General features: G+C 39.4%; 2 protein-coding genes across 4 annotated transcripts in view; one reads left to right on the top strand and one right to left on the bottom strand.

Moving 5' to 3' along the window:
• The window catches only part of MRPS14 (mitochondrial ribosomal protein S14), a 29,169-nt gene extending 21,892 nt beyond the window's left edge, over positions 1-7,277 (top strand). For both annotated transcript variants that reach the window (XM_036117417.2, XM_036117430.2), the window contains exon 3: positions 6,810-7,277. In XM_036117417.2, coding sequence (XP_035973310.1) covers positions 6,810-6,992 — 183 coding nt within the window. In that variant the 3' untranslated portion in view covers positions 6,993-7,277. The remainder of the gene's footprint in view (positions 1-6,809) is intronic.
• Positions 7,278-10,801: 3,524 nt separating this feature from the next.
• CACYBP (calcyclin binding protein) lies at positions 10,802-21,833 on the bottom strand. 2 transcript variants are annotated; one of them, XM_078077992.1, is made up of 7 exons: positions 21,604-21,833; positions 21,142-21,231; positions 17,647-17,866; positions 14,151-14,247; positions 13,800-13,899; positions 12,461-12,558; positions 10,802-11,405 (listed from the first exon to the last, which is right to left on the bottom strand). In XM_078077992.1, the coding sequence occupies exons 1-7, from the start codon at positions 21,622-21,624 to the stop codon at positions 11,249-11,251; spliced, it is 783 nt and encodes a 260-aa protein (XP_077934118.1). In that variant the 5' UTR covers positions 21,625-21,833; the 3' UTR covers positions 10,802-11,248. The 2 variants fall into 2 exon arrangements, with proteins under 2 accessions (XP_077934118.1, XP_035973306.1); XM_036117413.2 differs by lacking the exon at positions 21,142-21,231 and having other exon boundaries at positions 21,604-21,832.
• Between the last annotated feature and the right edge of the window lie 229 nt (positions 21,834-22,062).

Raw genomic sequence — 22,062 nt, 5'->3', positions numbered from 1 at the left:
TAATCACATAGTAATATGCACATATATAAGAATAAATCTCTACTGAGAAATCCTTAATGCAAGCTTCTGTAGTAATCTCTTTTTCCTCCATCTCAACCACTTTTGCCCTTACCAGCTTCATTCTCTCTATTGCAAAATCTCATCTGATCCCTCATCTTTGCTTCTCCAGCAGTTAGAATCTTTACCATAGGTGTCAGGGCTCTATTACCCTTCTCCAGCCTCCTCTCAAACCCATTCCCTCTTACTTGATCTGCATCGGGAGGTTTCAAATTTTCATGACTCATAAGTCATATGGGAAATAACCTAACTTTATACCTTAAGGAACTAGAAAAAGAAGAGTAAACTAAGCCCAAGTTAGCAAAAGAAAGGGAATAACAGGGGCACCTGGCTGGCTCAACCGGTAGAACATGCAGCTCTTGATCTCGGGGTCATGAATTCAAGCCCCACATTGGGTGTAGAGCTTACTGTTAAAAGAAGAAGAAGAAGAAAAGGAAAGAAAAAGAAAAATCAAAGATTAAAGCAGAAATAAATGAAATAGAGACCAGAAACACACTAAGGTTCAATGAAACTAAGAGCTGATGTTTTGAAAAGATAAAATTGACAAATCTTTAGCTAAACTAAGTAAAAAAGAGCAAGAACTCAAAATCAAATGAAAAAGGAAACATTACAACCGATATTACAGAAATACAAAGTATAAACTGATATGAACTGGGTGGGGCACCTGGGTGGCTCAGTCAGTTGAGCGTCTGCCTTCGGCTCAGGTCATGATCCCAGAGTCCTGCAATTGAGCCCCATATTGGGTTCCCTGCTCAGCGGGGAGCCTGCTTCTCCCTCTCCCTCTGCTGCTCCCCCTGCTAGTGCTCTTGCTCTCTGTCAAATAAATAAAATCTTTAAAAAAAAAAAAAAAACTGGTATGAACCATTATATGCCAACAGATTGGATAACCTAGAAGAATCGGATAAATTCGTAGAAATATATAGCCTAATAAGACTAATTGGAGGAGAAATAGAAAATCTGAACTGACCAATAATGAATAACGCTATTGAATTAGTAATCAGAAACCTTTCAGAAAAGAAAAGCCCAGGACCCTATGGCTTCATGAGTGAATTCCATCAAACATTTAAAGGTGAATTAATACCAGGGTGCCTGGGTGACTCAGTTGGTTAAGTGTCCGACTCTTGATTTCTGGCTTGGGTCATGATCTCAGGGTGTGGAGCCTGCTAGGATTCTCTCCCTCTTCCTCTGCCCCTCCCCCTTCTCCTAAAATTTTTTTTTTTTTAAACATTAAAACATTAAAACATTTTTAAACATTAAAAAAAAAAAAGGTGAATTAATACCTATACTTCTCAAACTCTTCCAAAAACTTGAAGGCAAAGGACCACTTCTGGATTTATTTTATCAAGCCAGCATAACCCTGTCATCAAAGCCAGGTAAGAACACTATAAGAAAAGAAACAGGGGTGCCTAGGTGGCTCATTCGGTTAAGCTTCTGACTCTTGATTTCATCTCGGTTGTGAGATCGAGCCTCGTGTTGGGCTCTGCCCTGGGTGAGGAGCCTGCTTAAGATTCTCTCTCTTCCCTCCTTCCCTACTTCCCTCCTTCCCTCCCCCTTTCTCCCTCTCTCCCCCCCCCCCTCAAAAAAAAAAAAAAAGAAACTATAGGCCAATATCCCTGAAGAATGTAGATGCAAAAATTCTCAACAAAATACTAGCAAAATCATATAATAGCATATTAACAGTATCATCCACCATGATCAAATGGGATGTTTCCCGGGGATGCAAAGATGGTTCAACATATGCAGATCAACAAATATGATATACCACATTAATAGAATGAAATATAAAAATCATATGGTCATCTCAACAGATGCAAAAAAGCATTTGACAAAATTCAACATTATTTCATGATAAAAGCTCTCAAGAAATTGGGTGTAGAAGAAACGTGTAACAAAATAATAAGCCCATAGCTAACATTGTACTCAGTGGTGAAAGGTTGAAAGCTTTTCCCCTAAGATCAGGAACAGGAAAAGGATGCCCCCTCTTGGCTCTTCTATTCAACACAGTACTCAGGCAAGAAAAATTTTTAAAAAGGCATTCAAATCAGAAATGAAGAAGTGGGGCACCTGTCTGGCTCAGTTGGTGGAGCATGTGCTCTTGTTCTCAGGTCATGAGTTCAAGTCCTACATTGGGTGTGGGAGAAAAAAAAAGAGGTAAAATTGTCTTTGTTTGCAGATGTGATCTTACACATGGAAAATCCTAAAGACTCCACCAAATACCGTTAGAACTGACCAATGAATTCAGTAAAGTTGAAGGATACAAAAATCAGTTGTGTCTGTATAGACTAACAACAAAATACCTGAAAAAGAAATAACACAATCCCATGTTACAGTAGCATCAAATTCAGTAGAATACTTAGGAATAAACTTCAGGAGGGGAAAGATCCGTATGCTGAAAACTATAAGGCACTGATAAAAGAAATTGAAGAAGACATAAACGAAAAGATGTCCTGTGTTCATGGGTCAGAAGAATTAATATTGTTAAAATGTCCATACTTGGGGCACCTGGGTGGCTTAGTTGGTTTAGTGTCTGACTCTTGATTTCAACTCAGGTCATGATCTCAGGGTCATGAGATCGAGCCCCGTGTTGGGCTCCGCGCTCTGCAGGGAGTCTGCTTGGGATTCTCTCTTTCCCTCTCCCTCTGCCCCTCCTCTCTCTCTCTCTCTCTCTCTCTAAAATAAGTCTTGAAAGAAAAGGAACTGTCCATACTACACAAAGCCATTTATAGACTTTTTGATAAATTCCAATGGCATTTTTCACAGAAATAAAAAAAAAATCCTAAAATTCATATGGAATCACAAAAGAGCCCTGAATAGCCAAAGCAATCCTGAGGAAGAACAAAACTGGAGGCAACACACTTCCTAATTTAAAACTTTAATATAGGGGCTCCTGTCTGGCTCAGTCAGTGGAGCATGCGACTCTTGATCTTAGGGTTATGAGTTCGAGCCCTGTGTTGGGTGTTGAGATTACTTAAAAATAAAATCTTTAAAGAAAAAACACTTTATTACAAAGTTGTAATATTCAAGATAGTATGCTGCATAAAAACAGACACCTAGAACAATGGAAGAGAAGCAAGAGCCCAGGAAGAAACCCATTCATATATGGTCAACAAATATTCAACAAGGGAACCCAAACTACTTAATGGGGAGAGAGTAGTTGCTTTAATAAATGGTGTTGGGGAAACTGGATGTTCACGTGCAAAAGAATGAAATCAGAACCCTATCTTACACCTCACAATAATTAACTCGATGTGTGAAAACTTAAAAGTAAAACCTGAAACTGTAAATCTTCTAGAAGAAAACATAAGGGAAAAGCTCCTTGACATTGGTCTTGGCAGTGACTGTTTAGATATGACACCAAAAGCACAAGCAACAAAAAGCAAAACATAAGAGTAAATGCTTCTGCACAACAAAAGACCTGATAAAGGGTTAATATCCAAAATATATAAGGAACTCCTATAGTTCAATAGCCAAAAAAAAACACTTAAGTTGAAAAATGAACAGAGAACCTAAATAGACATTTTTCCGAAGAAGTCCTACAAACGTCCCCTACAGGTACATGAAAAGATGCTCAATATTACTTATGATCAGAGAAATGCAAACCAAAACCACAATGAGATATCACCTCATACTTGTTAGAATGACTATTATCAAAAAGACAAAGGATAAGTTTTGGCGAGGATGTGGGGAAAAGGGAACCCTTGTGCACTGTTGGTGGGAATGTAAATTGGTGCACTAATTATTGAAAACTGGAGGTTCCTCAAATAGTTAAAAATAGAACTATCCATATGGTCCAGCAGTCTACTTCTGAGTATCTGAAGAAAATGAAAATAGTAATTCGAGAAGACATCTGCACTTCCATGTTCACCACAGCATTATTCACAATAGCCAAGATACGGAAGCAACCTAAGTGCTAGCAAATGAATGTGATATTTATCCAAAGAAAATGTGGTACACAAAGGCACAAACAATATGCAATGGTGTTTTGCCTTTTGCAATAACTTGAATGTACCTTGGGAGTATTATGTTAAATAAGTCAGAGAAAGACAAATACTGTTTGATTTCACTTACATATGGAATGTGGAGTAAGTTGAACTCATAGGAACAGATTAGAATGGTGGTTACTGGTGGCTGGGAGGTAGGGGAAATGGGGAGATCTCAGGCAGAGTACAAACTTACCTCTATAAGATGAATAAGTTCTGAGAATCTAACATATAAAATGGTAATTATAGTTAACAATACTGTATTGTATGTTTGAAAGTTGTTAAGAGAGTAAATGTTAAATGTTCTCATCACCAAAAAAAGTAATTATTTGGGGGTGATGAAGGTGTTCAGTAGGCCTTATCGTGGTAGTTATTTTGTAGTGTATACATAGATCATCACAATGTGTTACATGATGTTACATGTCAGTTATATCTCAATAAAGCTGGAGAAAAAACATATGGGGAGACAACAGAAATATGTTCACATATTTTCCAAATGACTTAAACAAGAATGTATATAGTGGTGAAAAACTGGGGGCTTTTCCTGTAAGAACCAAAACAAGACAAGGATGTCTACTCTTTCCACTTTTATTCTACATAGTACTGGCAGTCCTAGCCACAGCAATCATACAATGAATCAATGACATCCAAATTGGTAAGGAAGAAGTTAAACTGTCACTATTGGCAGATGACATGATACTATAGAAAACCCTAAAGATTCCACCAAAAAACTATTAGAAATAATAAATGAATTCAGTAAAGTTGCAGGATATAAAATTAATATACAGAAATTATTTACACTTCTATACACTAATGGCAAAGTAGCAGAAAGAGAAATTAAGAAAACAGTCTCATTTACAGTTGCACCAAAAACAATAAAATACCTAGGAATAAACTTAACCAGGGAGGTGAAAGACGTGTACTCTGAAAACTATAAACACTAACGAAAGAAATTGAAGACAATACAAATAAATGGAGAGATAGTCCATGCTCATGGGTTGGAAGGATTAATATTGTTAAAATATCCATACTACCCAAAGCATTCTACAGATTCAGTGCAATCCCTATCAAAATACCAACTGCACTTTTCACACAACTAGAACAAATAATATTAAAATTTTTATGGAACCACATAAGAGCCCAGATAGCCAAAGTAATCTTGAGAAAGAACAAAGCTGGAGGTATCCCAGTGCCAGATTTCAAGATATACAACAAAGCAATAATAATCAAAACAGTGTGGTACTGACACTGAAATAGACATATAGATCATTGGAACAGAACAGAGAGCACAGAAATAAGTTAATCTACGACAAAAGAGGCAGGAATATACAATGGGGAAAAGACAGTCTCTTTAATAAATGCTGTTGGGAAGCTGGACAGCTACATGCAAAAGAATACAACTAGACCACTTATACGATATGTAAAAATAAACTCAAAATGGATTAAAGACATAAATGTGAGACCTGAGAGCATAAAACTCTTAGAAGAAAATATAGGCAATAATTTCTTTGACATCGACTGTATCAACATTTTTCTAGCTATGTGTCCTCAGGCAAGGGACACAAAAGCACAAATAAACTGTTGGGACTAACACCACAATAAAAGCTTTTGCACATCAAAGGAAACCATCAACAAAGTAAGAAGACCTCCTACTGAATAGGAGAAGATATTGCAAATGATACATTGCAAATGATAAGAGGTTAGTAGCCAAGATACATAAAGAACTTCTACAACTCAACACCCAAAAAAGCAAATAATCCAATTTAAAAGTTGGCAGAGGACCTGAATAGACGTTTTTCCAAAGAAGACTTCCAGATGGCCAACAGACACATGAAAAGATGCTCCACATCACTCATCATCAGGGAAATGCCAGTCAAAACTACAAGGAGATGTCACCTCACACCTGTCAGAATGGTTAGAAGTAAAAAGACAAGAAATAACAAGTATGGGCAAGGATGTGGATTAAAGGGAAACTTCGTGTGTGTTAGTGGGAATATAAATTGGTATAGGCACTGTGGAAAACAGTATGGAGGCTGCTCAAGTAATTAAACATAGAACTATCATATGATTCAGTAATTCCACTACTTGGTAGCTGCCCTATTCATAAGAGCTCAAAACTGGAAGCTACCCAGATGTCCATCAGCTGTAGAATGGATAAATGAATTACGGTATGTTCACACGACGAAAATCACCACCAATGAGAACGAACAGATTACAACACATGCAACAGTATGGATGAATCTCACAAGCATATTATTGAATGAAAGAAGCCAAAGAGAAATGAATAAAAAAGAATGCCTACTGTATGGTTAGATTTATATGAACTCTAAACACGGAGAACTCATCTGTGGTGTTAGTAATCAGGAGAGCTGCTGGCTAACAGTGTCTATGGTCAGTGTCTAAAAGGAGGCACACGTGGGGCCTGGGGTGCTGCTGATGTTTGTTTGCATTCCAGTTGCTTATTACAGAGATGTCCTATTAAAAGTGAATGAGCTTTACACTTAATGGTTTGTGGATTCTTGTATATCTGTGTTAAATTTCTATAGAATTTTTAAAGATTGTATTGGGAGCATGCCAAACATTTCTATCATTTTTTCCGGTCTATTTGTTTCTACCCAGAGGTTAAGGTTCACTACTGTGTCTAAGGTTCTTTGGGGAAACTGGCTATATTAGTGAATCTAGCCCTTTGTTCCCTGACTCTAAGCATTGACTCAAGCATATAGAATAACTGTGTGCATGTGATCTGTGTAGTAATGTTGTGACTTCCCTTAGGAAGTGGCCGATGGAGAAATTGCTGCCCTTCCCCGGGATAGCTGCCCTGTTCGAATCCGAAATCGGTGTGTTATGACGTCCCGTCCACGTGGTGTAAAGCGGCGCTGGAGGCTTAGTCGTATTGTCTTCCGTCACTTAGCAGACCACGGGCAGCTGTCGGGGGTCCAGCGAGCAATATGGTGACCCGCTCCGGAACCTACTGAGCAGGGAAGCCAGTTCTGGCAAGAAGAGGCTTCTCTAATAGACAAAAACCTAGTTTTGTAGGGGTCCAGTATGGGGGTCTAGTCTACCTGATGCTGCCTACGGTTAAATTACCTTTTAATTTTAAATTAAGAAATTTGGTGGATGTTTCAGTCAGTGAATTCTGGCTCTCTGTGAATTCTCTCTTCTCTTGGACTTAAAAATTAACTGTACTGTTTCCATACATACTACAAGGAGTAGAGAAATAAAAAATATTCTGTGAAAATATTCTCTGTATGCCTGCCTTTTCCTTCACGCTGCATCTTTTAGCAACATATGAAGGGTTCCTGTATTTTTAAGGGTAGTATTTCATAAAGCAATATTATCTGATCGTTAACGCAGCTCACGGACAAGTAGCTCATCTGTGGCAGTTTGTCATCCTGGGCTGGCTTCCCTGACCTGCATAGCGCACCGTACGGCCAGCTCATCGTTAGGGAAACGATGTGTTAGACGGTACAGCTGATGTTCCTGGGTGTCTAAGTCATGCTCCACTTCTCTGTGTGATGGCTGGACAAGAGGCAGAAGCACTAAACGTTTTCTTGTTCCATCTTTGACGGCCTTTAGGACAGAAGGCCTCTTAGAGCCCCTGAAAATCAATGCAAACAGGAAAAATTTTGTTGGAATAGTATATATTTTCTTTATTCTGGTTTATCTGTAACAGAAATGAGTAAAGGTAGCAAAAGATTGTCTTGTTCAGTAACTCAGCAGTGATCAGCCCAGTGATAAAAATGCCCGGGGTGTAAGTATGGAAGCAGCCACTTCACATCAGGCAAGTGTTCCCGGAGCTGACATCGGAACTTCAATCAAGAGGCAAGGGACGAGATTTTTGCAGAGGGAACCGGGGAAGCGGAGGCACAAAGACATCAAGGAGTGCGACGGCAGCCCCTCCGTTGTATGAGAAATATGAAACGCGAGACAAAGCCCATGTCATGGAAGATACCACAGTATGTGAAGGTAAGACTGAATTGAAATACCAGCTATTGGGAGAGTTTTAAGCAGAGGAATGACCTCATCAGTTGCTCTCCAGATAACTGACAATAGTATGGTAGATCTAGGCCACGAGTGGAAAGGCTCCATGCAAGATAACCAGTTAGGGATGTCATAATCGTTCTGGAAAACCAGGGCCTTAACAAAGGGAGTTGAGGCAGACAAGAGGATAGATTTTAAAAAGTCTTATTTAGAAAGAAAATTGGGCAAGACTTAGAGACTGATTATATTTAAGAGGTAAAGGGGACTGTGGGTTTCTGGTAAGGGTGACTGGATGGATGGTAGAAGGCAACCCCCAGATAGAAAATATGGGCAGAAAAGAATCAGTTGGGAGGAAACTGGGCATGTGAGTTCAGGTTTCAGTCGTGCTGTTTGAGATGCCTTGTCTTCCCAGGGAGAGGCCTGGTGTGCACCTGGGTAGCAGAGTCTGGAATTTTGGTGGAGGTGAAGCTGTGAGAGAATTCTCACAAACCTTGGAGTCATGTTTCCCAAATTTACATTACAGCTTACCAACTGGAATGCTCTAGCTAATATCCCAGCTAGTAACTAGGGTTAATCAGATTATAACTAGAATGTCCCATTTGTTGATTTCTGGCGTATCATCGATAGGACACCCTCTTTTTGTTTTCATTTGTTTGATTCGGGCATCCAAGCATGATCCATCGATTTCATTTGGTTGCTGTGCCTGTCGTTCCTGCTTTCGTGTTACTGGTTTGTTGGAGGAGCCAGGTCATTGGTCCTTCCTTACGTTCTGCATGGCGCTGGGGGTTATATGCAAACTCATGGGGATTAACATAATAAAATTTTTTTAAAAAAGGCCAACATTTGGCTATTTGCTTCTTCATGTGTCCTTTAATTTATTCCCCTGTCCCTAAAAACTTGTAGTTACACTCAGAGGCTTGACTAGATTCAGGTTCAGTTTTTTAAGGAATGAATTTTCCCGAGTGTGCTGGGTACTATTTCCTGTGCCATCAGAAGGCAACTTTCTGGTTGTCCTCCCACTGCTGGGTCCTGTATCCTGTTAACTTGATGAAGGATATTTGGTATTTCCTCACTTTCTGGCATAAGAAAATGCAGGCTTGGGGCGCCTGGGTGGCTCAGTCGTTAAGCGTCTGCCTTCGTCTCAGGTCATGATCCCAGGGTCCTGGGATCGAGCCCCGCATCGGGCTCCCTGCTCCGCGGGAAGCCTGCTTCTCCCTCTCCCACTCCCCCTGCTTGTGTTTCCTCTCTCACTGTATCTGTCAAATAAATAAAATAAAATCTTTAAAAAAAAAAAAAAAAAGAAAGAAAATGCAGGCTTACCTTGTGTATTTTCTGCCTCACATTTTTTCAAGGCTCCTTGGTCCTTTTAGTACAAAAGTGTTGAGACCATATCTGAGCACTAAGGGTGCTGCTGTTTGCTACTGAATTCTGAATTGTCATTGCCTTTATAAAGGCCCTTTTGGTGGATGTTGCTAAGAAATGTGCATTTAAGAAAAATAATGTAAGTTCATATCGATTCTGTACTTGTTAAATAAATATAAGCTCCTAATGACTCGAGTTATTCATTACCTTTATCATATAATACATAAAAATTGCTTCAGCATATACTTTTACTCCTAACACTAAGTGATCACAGTGTTAAGACTTCTGTGGGTTTGTCTTTGGACTCCTGTCGCACTAGCAATGGAGAGTCAAAATACTGTGTTCCAAAGTCACTTGCAAGTATGTCTGTCACAACTTGATATGTTAGGTTTGTTTTCAAATGTTAGGATTACTTTTTATTTAGCTTTTAAATGTTAAAATTTTAGATGGTTCTAAAGTCGAAACTACAGACAAAAGTACACTCACAAGTATGGTTTCCATCCCACCTCGTTCTTTTCCCTACTGGTAACCATTTTTATTAGTTTTGGCTTATTCTTCTGGTTTCTTTTTGAAGTAAGTAAATACGTGTATGTCTGTGTATTCACATGTCTCACCCTTTCGGACACTAAGGTAAGTATACCATAAACAATTTTCTGCACTTTGCTTTTCCTGTATCCTGCTGATCATTCTGTATATGTAGAAATAATCTTCTTTTTGTGACTGTAAGGACCCCCCCATGTAGACATACCTGTTTATTCAGCTAGTCCTCGATTAATTGACATTTGGGTATTTCTATTTCTTTGCATTTATCATTCATTTTTGCCATTATTTTTGAGGTTATGTTAAATGTTTAACAGTTATCCTATATGTTCATTTTAAACCCTACCAATTTTTACCCTACCATTTTTACCAGATTCTCCTATTAATTCTAGTAGTTTTGGTCAATCCTCTTGGATTTTTCCTATGTATGTTTAATCGCTTTCTCTTATCTAATTGACAAATACAAATGGAGATCACAGGCATCTTGCTCTTAACTGTGGATTTTTAAGGGGAGTAATTCTAAAAGAAATCCTCCCTTTTAATAAGCCTTTCCTGGCATACTCCTGGATAGACAGAACTATTCCATTGAACAAAAACCTAATCAACTTTATTGAACATAGGAATAGATGGGATTTTTATTTATTTTTGCTTTATGGTTATTGCTTTTGAAAATCATCTGATCCATGGTAACTTACTAATTGGTACTATAGAAAGATGTTTTCCTTTTCTTGTCAAGTTTAGATTTCGTTTTTATTTCTAAGCATTTAAATCTAGAGAAAAGTATTTGTGATTGGATTAGTAGGCCATGGTAATGTGTGGTATATGTATTACTTAAGCTGCTCATAGAAAACTATGGCAACCTTGAAGCACACAGGTACGAATTTGCATTTTATGCAAAAATTCAGGTTTTATTTTTACTTATTCTTACAATTGTGGGAGCTGGTATCAGGAACTTATAGGCAAATATCAGGAACTTATAGGCAAAAACAACTTTTGTTTTCTACATCTTAGCTGAACAAAAATACACACAATGTGGCATCATCATTAGGCAAGACTTGCTTTTTTACATTTCACACAAGAATACCATATTATCCTTTTTTGAACAAAATGCCCAGATTACTAAGGAAACCATCTTTGGAGGAAGTGTTTAATAAGCATATTTTATTTAAATAAATCCTCCAGGAGGAAATGGGAGCATTCACTGCCTTTACTTAGAAGAAGGCTATGTAAGCAGTTATCTGTCAAATTTATCTGTGCAGCTCACCAACATTTCCTCATTGGAAACATCAATATTTCCACATCGCAGTTCCCAAAATGACTTTAAAGTCTTAAAATTCTGTGTCTCCTTTGGCTTGCTTCTCTCTTGATTCCACCCAGGCTTTATTAATGGTTCGCTTCATGTCATCATCTCCGTCTTCATAAATTTTCTTTAGAACATTCATCAATCCCTCACTGGGATCTGTTTCAGTGTCATAGGAGGGCTTTCTGTGAAAAAGAAAACACAGTTCTAAATGATCCCATTTACTGATATGGTCCTCAATATTATCAATGCTTCTAGTTCAATCCATGTCCAAGCAGGGCCAATTAACTTTATATTCTTCACTTACCTCCTTCAGTGCCAGATTGTATAACTGGGCACTGAGGATACAACAAGAGAAAGACATGGTCCTGTGCTCAGGTAATTTGTTCTAGATTTAAAATCAAATTAGATACATGTATTTCCTAACTCTAGCCAACCAAGTGCACCCCCGGCTACAGGGGAGGAGTGGGAGGAAGGAGGAAGGAGGAAGGCTGAATGACTCAATGTAGGGCATCGCCAGTGCAGGACATTTCAGGCAGAGGAACAGTTTGACCTAGAACGGAAATATCTTTAAATAAACACTTTTTAGAATAGCCATTAAGTAGGATAAAAATATTCTCTTTCACTCTGCACCAGTGACAGTGAAACTAATTACATATGAGAAACTTCTGTGGAATTCAAAACGTTGATCTAGGTATCTGGACCTCTCTTGAGACTAATGGAATCTCTGGGAATGGACAGAGAATCTGTATAGAAGCAGCACAGGTGGGGCACCCGGGTGGCTCAGTCAGTTAAGCACCCAACTCTTGCTTTTGGTTTCAGCTCAGGTCACGATCTCAGGGTGGAGATGGAGCCCCGTGTCAGTCTCCACGCTGGGCGTGGAACCTGCTTGGTATTCTCTCTCCACACTCTGCCCCCCACTGCCCCCTCCCTCATGCATGCTCACTTGCTCTCTTAAGGGGGAAAAAAAAAGCACCCCTGGCCCAGGGTTAAGAACCAATACAAAAAAGCCAACCAAACTAAAGCCCTCCGTAAAAAGCAACTTGCTGGATCTGTGCCCTCCTTAAATACATTGACAGGAGAAAGATACAAGATGATGACTGGGTTACTCAGTGGACATTAAGAGGTAAATGGTCAAATTACAGATTATACAACTCTTACCCATAACAGCAAAGTGTTAAAAATCTACAGTCCCAGCAAAGAATACATTTAATTCTTAAAGACGTGAAAGTAAACTTACTCTTTCTCTTTGCATTCTTTTTCAACCTGAGTCAGGTAGTCCCAACGTGTGTTTTCTGCTTTCTTTCTACATAAGATAAGAACTGTATCTGTCTTGACCTGGAAGAAAAGCAGGAAAACAAGTACAACTTACAGCACATGGAGATAAGCATGGTTATTTGGAAAACATTTACGCAATCAAGTTACTATTATGTGTAGGACCGGTTTTAGGTGGTACTAATACTTTACGAATAGGACTCATGAAAGAGAACGTACACAAGTAAAACTGGAATACCTTCAAATATAAAGACAAAAACCAAGACAAAGAAGGTATTAATGGGGTTTGTTCTTTAGGAAAGGCCTCTGTGAGGTGAAATCTGAGCTGTGGCCCAAGATCCAGAAGAAAGGGCATAGCAAGGAGAAAGGCTGTAAAACGGGATGATTTTGGTGTGTCTGACTTAAAAAGGAAAAAAGTGCTAGGATTTTGGTGATTGAAGGACAGAGTAATACAGTAAGGCGGAAATCAAAATAATACACAACTCTTTCAACAGTGATCCATATAATTCCTAGGATTCTTTTGAGTATTTAACTATGAGATTAATGGATAAAGAAGGAAGCAGTGAGGCACAAGCTAATTAATAAGTTATATTCTAATACTGCCTTTAAACTGCTATAGAAGTATGTAAACACAGATGGCAGAATGGCACATCTATGTACCAGATGTATTAAACCTTATTTAAGTAGAAAAGAGATTATCTGAGTTAGTGAAAAATGTGAATAATAGTTTAAAAGGCCATTTATTTTTTATAGATTTTACTACTTCTAATTAGGCTAAGTGTTTAAGCAACCTCTTATGTATCAAAAATTAAGCACTTTATATATATTTCATTTCAGTATATAATTTCAACTTTGTAAGATAAACTATTCCCATTGTACAAAGGAGGAAACTGAGGCACAGAATGATTAAGTGAGCTACCAAAAAGTCACAACTAGCAAGTGGCAAAACTGGCATGAAAACTCAAGTCTCACTCTTAACCAATTTTAAAAGTTTATTCCCTTCTTGATTTTAATGCAATATTCTTATAATAACCTATTCTTCTAGAGGCAAGAGTTGACACAAGGCCAGATAGTTATTATTTTAGGTTTCTGGTGCAGCTACTTAATTCTGCCATTACAGCGCAATCACAGGCCCAGACAACACATAAACAAGTGAGCACAGGCGTGTTCCAATAATATAGCCATCAGGCTATAGTTTGCTGATCCCTGTTACAGAGGATAAATTAATTCTAGTTCCTCTCAATTCTAAATCAACCAGGTTCAATTTAATGAGGTTTCACAATATGACAAAAAAGTAAACTTACTTTTTTTGAACTGCCTTCCACAGAGATGGGTTTTAAGAGATTGTTCACAATCATGGAGTAACTCTTCCCATTTAGATTCTTTACCAAAAGATCAAATGACCTATAATACAATAGTGAATACATTATCTCTCTGGCTCTATGAGAGGTGCTCTATAGCTCTTGTGGAAAAAAGCCACAAGTTTTATTTTAGGATGTGCATTTGGCCATCCCTGGTGATAAGATTAGCCTCTTCAAAGCAGGTATAAAGGAAAATTCTAAATTTAAGCAGGTTTAGAAACTGAAAAGAAGAGAACCAGTAATAAAGCAATCTCTGACTTAATGATCACTCTATTTCCCATCGTGAGAACTCACCTCTCTGTGAAATGCACCTGCACATTCTCGGTGGGGACCTGATGAACTCCAGTTAAGGTAATGTAGATTTTCACAAACTTATCTGACTGATCCCATCCTAGTAACAAAAAAGGGACATGAGTAAAGTCTCATACTATCTCTAGAACAACAAATGCATATGGCTCCTAAAACTGGAGGAAACTAAATTCTGGAATAGAAACACGGGAAAAATTAAAATATAAGAAACTTTCTAGATGGAGAAATTGAGCTTCATAGCAGTTAAGTAATCTACAAAATTAGGCATCTAGCTAGTGGTAAAACTTGGATTCAAATCCAGGTTTACTGAACACAAAGCCCGTTTTTTTTTTATTCCTTAGAATAGGAATATGATCATTAAACACATTCTTTAAGAGTAGCCCATTTTTTGAAGGGGGGGAATCAGAGGGGGAGACGAACCATGAGAGACTATGGACTCTGGGAAACAAACTGAGGGTTTTAGAGGGGAGGAGGTGGAGGGAGGGGTTAGCCTGGTGATGGGTATTAAGGAGGGCACGTATTGAATGGAGCACTGGGTGTTATATGCAAACAATGAATCATGGAACACTACATCAAAAACTAATGATGTAATGTATGGTGATTAACGTAACATAAAAAAAAGAAAAGAGTAGCCCATTTTTCTAATACCACTCACACAAACTCAAAATGGATGAAAACGGGAGACATGAAACCATAAGCTCCTAGAAGAGAACATCCGCAACAATGTCTCTGGCACTGGCCATAGCAACGTTTTTCTAGATGCGGCTCCTGAGGCAAGGGAAACCAAAGCAAAAACAGTACGACTATACTAAAATAAAAAGCTGCACATAAAAGGATCACCAATAAAATGAAAAGGCAACCTAGTGAATGGGAGAAGATATTTGCAAATGATCTATCTGGTAAGGGGTTAATATTGCAAAATACAGAAGAACTTGCATACAACTCAACACCAAAAGCCCCCAAATGATCAAATTAAAAAATGAGCAGAGGACCTGAATAGACATTTCCCCAAAGACGACATACAGTTAGCCAACAGACACATGAAAAGATGCTCAACATCACTAATCATCAGGGAAATACCAATCAAAACAATGAGATGTCACCTTACATCTGTCAGAATGGCTAGAATTAAAAAACAAACAAAACCCCAAAAACATGAAATAACAAATGTGGGTATGGATGTGGAAAAAAAGGAACCCTTGTACACTGTTGGTGGGAATGTACCAATGTAAATTGGTACAGCCAGTGTGGAAAACAGTATGGAAGTTGCTCAGAAAATTCAAAACAGATATGCCATTATGATTCAGTAATTCCACTACTGGGTATTTACTCGTGTAAAACGAAAACACTAACTTTAAAAGATACATGTACCCCTGCAGCATTATTTATAATAGCCAAGAGAGGGAAGCAACCTAAGTGTCTGTCAACAGATGAATGGATAAAGATGTAGTATATATGACAATGGAATCATTACTCAGCCATAAAAAAGGAGATCTTGCCATCCATCCAGAACAGCATGGATGGACCTACAGAGTATTATGCTAAGTGAAGTCAGTCAAATGGAGAAAGTCAAATAGCATATGATTTCATTATATGTTGAATCTAAAAAACCAACAAAAGCAGAAATAGACCCATAAACACTGAGAACAAACCAATGGTTGTCGGGGTTAAGGGGAGGAGATAGGCACAGCGGTAAAGGGGAGTGGGAGGTACAGGCTTCCAGTTATGGAATGAATAAATTGGGGAGAATAAAAGGTATGGCACAGGGAATATAGATGATACTGTAATAGCATTGTACGTGACACCTGAGGTGAGCACAGCCTAACAGAGGTGCTGGATCACTACGCTGTACACCTGAACGTATGTCTCACTGTGGGTCAACTATACTCAAAAAAATTAAAAGAGCAGCTCATTTTCTTTTTGTGGAAATTTTGTCCTATACCTAAATATCAATAATTCACTACTAAACTGGATGTCTAAACATCAGTATTATCTAACTTCATAATCATTTCTACTTCTCTAAACAGTTCAAAGGCAATCATTGCTTTCTCAATTCCCTTCACTGACACAGTAAAATACAGAGTCCCAATCATCCAAATCTAATTTGACTAACCTAGATGAATTCTGTCAACTAAAAACATACAAACTTCACATAAAAAGTGAATAAAATGTGAATAAAAATGAATAATGAATATTGTATATATATGCTCTCTGTATATCCTTGACTGTTCCTTAGTCCTATAGAAAAAGTGTAGTGTTAATAAAAAAAAAAAAAGACATCCTAGAAGGTTTTGCAGACCTTCATCTAGTTTCTTCCCATTCATTCGATCCATCCTCCACATTGAGAACAGTTTCTCCCTTAACACAAATCAAGGTTGCTGGGTATATGCCATAATCCTACAAGCTCAGACCAGCTTCCTTTGGTCGAATAAGTACACAGCATATCTCCTTATTGTACTATACTACATCTCTCTTTTTTAAAATAGATTTTATTTATTTGAGAGAGAGAGAGAGCACACACAAGAGGGGCGAGGGACTTCCCGCTGATCGGGAAGCCCAATGCGGGACTGGATCCTGGGACTCTGGGATCACGATCTGAGCCGAAGGCAGTCACTTACCCAACTGAGCCACCCAGGCGCCCACTATACTACATCTCTTAAGCACAACACACACTGCTTTTCATTATGACAATACGGAAAATACATGCTGCCTTTCATGGCTCTATGCATGTCCTCTGCTCACTCGATCCCCCCTCCTTTTCTTACACTTGCCGAACTCACCCTTCAAACTCAAATGTCTAAGTCTCCATTACATCAGCTGTATTCCCACAAAACTTCACAAACCTCCATTCACTTCATTCGAGCAAATATTAAGTAATTACTATGTGCTAGATACTGGGAGCACAAAGAAAAATGACTGTCCCTCCCCTCAAGAGAGCTCATCAGATTCAAGTTGCACTGTTCCAAAATGATCTACTGAGAGAAAATGGTATCATTACATGTTATGGTATTAGTTGTATGTCTGTGTCCTAACCACACCATGAGCAAGGACTGGGTCTTGGTCACTGTGTATCCACAAGCCCAAGCACAACAGTGGCATAGATTGGGCACTCAGAAATGTTTCTCAGATTTGCCTCGATTCCTTTCCTTAGATAATACTGGTGGTTGTTGGGCAAAATAAAATGCAAAACAGGATTAAAACAAGAAGCTGTATTCCTTATATGCTGAACATATTTCAGAATAGGTTCATTCTTGCTACTCATTACAGAAGATCATCTTGCTCTTGTTGATAGCTTTTAAATCTATTCTTTCCTTTTTCATCTCTTCCAAAGCATCTTAATAAGTAACAGTAGGTCTTCTCTTTCAAACTACCAAAAACAAACACTGAGACTATTTTAAAAATTGACTTTGTTAGTGGGTCACTACTCACGAATAAGTTCCTGGGAGGCAGAAAGAACTGGATGTAGGATAGGGAGTCATACCGTAATTACTGATTTTCACTGTATATCCTGTTGTAATGGGAGCAACCACAGCAGCTGGCTTTTCACTGTCAAGAAGTTCTGCTTTCCTCTGTGATTTCTGCTGCATCTTGTTCTTGATTTCTGTCTCAATCTTGGATTTTTCAGCTGTAAGGGCATCACGTACTCTTTTTCTAGTGGCTTTTTCCAGCAGCACCTTCACCTCTTCTAAATCTTTCTGTAGCTGTGTTAAAATAGAAGGAAGTTAGCTATGATAAATAAAATAATAACTGGATATTGTGCCTATTGGTCATTTCAGTTTACTGAAGAGCTAAGAATTAAGAGATTCATTTAAATTTTCTAGGGTTGGGTTGCAACCTGAGATTCTTTTCTCCAGCCTATTGAACTGTAAATAACTGAAGCTTCCTATTTTTTTTTTTTAAAAGGAAAACTTAATCTTAAACTAACAGTAATTAATCAAGCCTAAATTTTCCAGTTTGGTAGCTGCCTTTGTTTTAGAACGGTTTATTGACAAGATACTGTTGTGATTCATAAAGTTCGATGAAGGAATCTGAAGAAAAGTTTATGGATTTCCTTATAACATCTGTTCCTAGTCATCAGGTATTAGGAATTTTAAAAATCTTAAAATAAAAAAGATGAGTGAATACACGATGAACATGGTGAAATGCTACAGCAACTTTACTGAGGTAGTCTACTTTCTGTGATTGTTCCTCACTGGTTCCTACCCCAAATACTACACATTAAAAAGTTTGCATTTTTAAGAGATAAAAAAAATAAAGACATTTCTGCTTTTAAGAAAAAGTCTTGTTCTGAATCTCCAGGTTAACGTTGCAGTCAAAAGTCTGGGTCTTGGTTGCACCAAAGAGGAGAAAAACCTAGGCAAACAATCCAAAATGCGACACAGTCCTGATCACTGAAAAAAACCACCTGTTCTTTTCTCCTCATGCCAATACACTGCCTACCAGTGTCTATTTCTACTTTCTAGAGAGAGGGCCAACATTTTATGACGTTCAAGAGTTAAAGACACTATTAGATAATTATAATTAATCAGCTTAAAACCTTTCCCCCATTATCCTCTGACATACTGCAAATGCATAAGATCCTTACAAACAAGGGTTTCATTTTTCTTAAAATAACTTTACATTCTGGCTTGATAATAGCAATTTGACATTATATACTATAGCCTCAGAGCATATAAAAAACCTCAATATAAAAATCTTTAAATGCTTGATAACTCAGTATAATGTCCAAGTAGAATTTTAAAGTCTTTGTTTCTTCATTTGGTCTTCAAAATGTAGTAACAGAAAAACAAATGCTTTTTACCCTTATCCATTTAACTCTGACGCCCTCATTTCACTTATCAGTAACTACTAGGATGTTTCTTATCTACTCCCCTCACCCCAAAACCCATACTGCTAAGACAAAGAATCCTGCAATTTCATCTTTTGAGCACAGAACCAAGATGCTTTCGTTCAAAGCAGTATCTTATTATGATCTTAAAAATTCACAGATTCTATTACCAATATGATAAAAATATTGAAATGTAAAATCAGTGTATTTGTTCCTGAGTAAGGATTCAGTTAACAACAACAAAAAATAGAAAATATATCAAGTCTTAAACAAGATGTTTTATTTCTTGACTGGATAGGAATCTTTTTTCTAGGAGGCTTCTTAACTCTGAGAATTAAGCAAGGGATTCTCAGGCCCTCTTTACAGCCAGTTTTGGCTATCTCATACTACAAAAGGAAGGGAGCCACTCTTAAGTCTGAAGCAACCTTCCAACAGGCCTGTTTTTAATTCCACAGTTCTATTATTTGCAGACCTGAAACCAGTAAAATTGATCCCTTTGGTACTTTTCCTGCACACATACTTGAAGATGTCATAGATAAAGCAGTTTCTCATCTAATTTACCTTAGCATTCATTTGTTTTCCTTATGCAACATCACGCATCCCTTTTATCCCCACCCATAAACACATTCAAGCTTTTTCTTCTCTGAGTTCTTCACCAGGAAGCATTGAAACCAAAGTGCCTCAAAATGAGCAAAGGACTTGAACACAGCCATCAAGCACATGAAAAGATGCTCGACAATCTTAGTCATTTAGGAAATGCACATTAAGATCACAATAGGATGCCACTTCACACCCACTAGGATGGCTAACATCAACCCCCCTCCCCCAAATAACAAGTGTTAAGTAAGAGGGTGGGCAGATATTGGTACCTTCATACGTAACTTAGGGGAACGTAAAGTGGTGCAGCCACTTTGAAAGAGTTCACAGGCTCCTACAATTCCACTCCTGGGTACGTACCTCACAGAATTGAAAATACATGTCCACATTAGAAGCTGTACACAGTATTCATAGCGGCACAGTTCATAATAGCCAAAAATCAATCATCCAAATGTCCATCAACTGATAAAGGAGAAACAAAATGTGGTATATCCATATAATGGAATATTATTCGGCCATAAAAAGGAACACCTGCCACACCATGGATGAACTAGAGATTATGTTAAGTGAAAAGAGCCAAAAGCAAAAAGCCACATTCTGTAAGATTCCATTTACATGAAATGTCCAGCATAGGCAAATCCATAGAGACAAAGTAATTAGTGGTTGCTGGAGGGAGCGGAAGTACGAAGGGACTGCTTAACAGACACTTAATAGGTCTCTTTTGGGGATGATGAAAATATGGAATTATACAGTAGTGATAGTTGTGCAACACTAAATGTACTAAAAATAGACACTTTAAAATGGCTAAACAGTGAATTTTATATCAAACAAAAACAACCTCTTAAGTGTCCTAAGTGTATTTTAAAGTACCTCAACTGAGAAAAATCCCTTATTTTGAAGAGGATTAATAACTGAGCTATCCACATGTGTGACCGTGAAGTCACTGCAGAGACTGTTTCCTCAGGGCACACGGAAACCCAAGGCCTATCTTTAACACGTAACATAAACCTGGGGCAAGGTATCCAGTATAATACACACATACACACACACACATTTTCTTCATTTAAAGATGTTTCCAAGTCAAGTATGAGATTTCTTGGACTTGTTCATATTGAGGAAGAGATCTCCAGAAAACAAATCTAGTTAATACTCAACACTTTACTGTGAATAACAGTATCATGTACTGACATCCTACTTAGGCCAGGAAAAGAGCAATGCAAGTATTATTATTCTTATTTTGTAACTGTGCAAACTAAGTCTTCAAAAAAGTTAAGACGCCCCTGGTTCAGAGTTCATAGACCTTAAAAGAGAAAAAGGCTATTTCCCACCGCTAGTTACAGCCTTTCAATTTATTTTTAAAACGCATCTAGCAGATTGCTGTTTGCCAAGCACTGTTTTCAACATTTAGGACTATTAGCTGGTCTAACTCTATGAAATGGATACTACTGTGGCACAGAGACGCGCAATAACTTGCCCAAAGTAACCCAGCTACTCATGTGCACTGAGAAAACAGGACTAGGAGAAGTCAAGTGCTGGGAGCAAAGACCTCACCTTCCAACCGCCTTCTACGGTGGAATGACCCTCGGTTTCTGCAAAAGAAGCTTCACCTTCCCGGGCTCGTCTAGCAGGGGCTGACGGAGCCTGAGGAAAACGTGAAGGTGACCAGCTCGCCCACGTCCACCGCGGGCACTACCTGCAGCCGGGGACCGCGACACTGCCCCGAGCACCCAGCCCGCGGGGCAGGGACCACCGGCAAGGCCGGGGCTGAGCGCCGGGTGTCCATCGACAACTTTCCCGGGGCAACGGAGGCTGGAAGCCGGGGGAGGCCGCTGCAGGTGGGCGGCTGGGCGGCCGAGACGAAGCTCAGGGACCCGACGACACAGGAGGGAGCCAGGGAGGCGGCCGCCGGGCACCTCAGCTCGGGATACAGGGCGGGGAGCGGGCGCGAGTACGGGGCGACGGCGCTCAAAGCCCCGCACGGCCGAAGTGAGGAAAATGAAGCCGGACCCTTACCTCTTCCAAAGCTGAAGCCATGGTCGGGCTGATTAGGCAAGGCCCGAGCTGCAGACACGCAGCGGAGAGAACAGGAAACACCGCACCGAACGCGCTTACCCGGACGCAGGCCCCACCCGCACGAGTCGCAGCTCCCCAAGCCTGCGCGCACACCCGACCCGGCGCGAGACCCGGCCCGCCTCCCGCACGCGGCGCCTCTGGAACCTTCGCGAGTCCCTCGCCGCCCCACCCCCTAGCCTCCCCCCCCCCCCCCGCGCGCGCGCACCGCCTGCCTCGCTTAGCCCCGCCCCGCCGAACCTGGCCCCGCCCCGTCCGCCGAGCCTCCTAGCAACGCTCAACTCTCGCGAGCAAACCAGCAGCTCGAGAAGAGTAACGCCTCTTCCTCCCCGCCCGGGCAACTGTACGTGTTATACTTTGACCGCGCGTGTCCCGGCTGCGCAGTCGCAGCTCAGAACCGCT

Source organism: Halichoerus grypus, chromosome 7, assembly GCF_964656455.1.
Source record: "Halichoerus grypus chromosome 7, mHalGry1.hap1.1, whole genome shotgun sequence".
NCBI lineage: Eukaryota > Metazoa > Chordata > Mammalia > Carnivora > Phocidae > Halichoerus > Halichoerus grypus.
The sequence above is the reverse complement of the archived record's forward strand: the minus strand, read 5'-3'. Positions and strand labels throughout refer to the sequence as shown.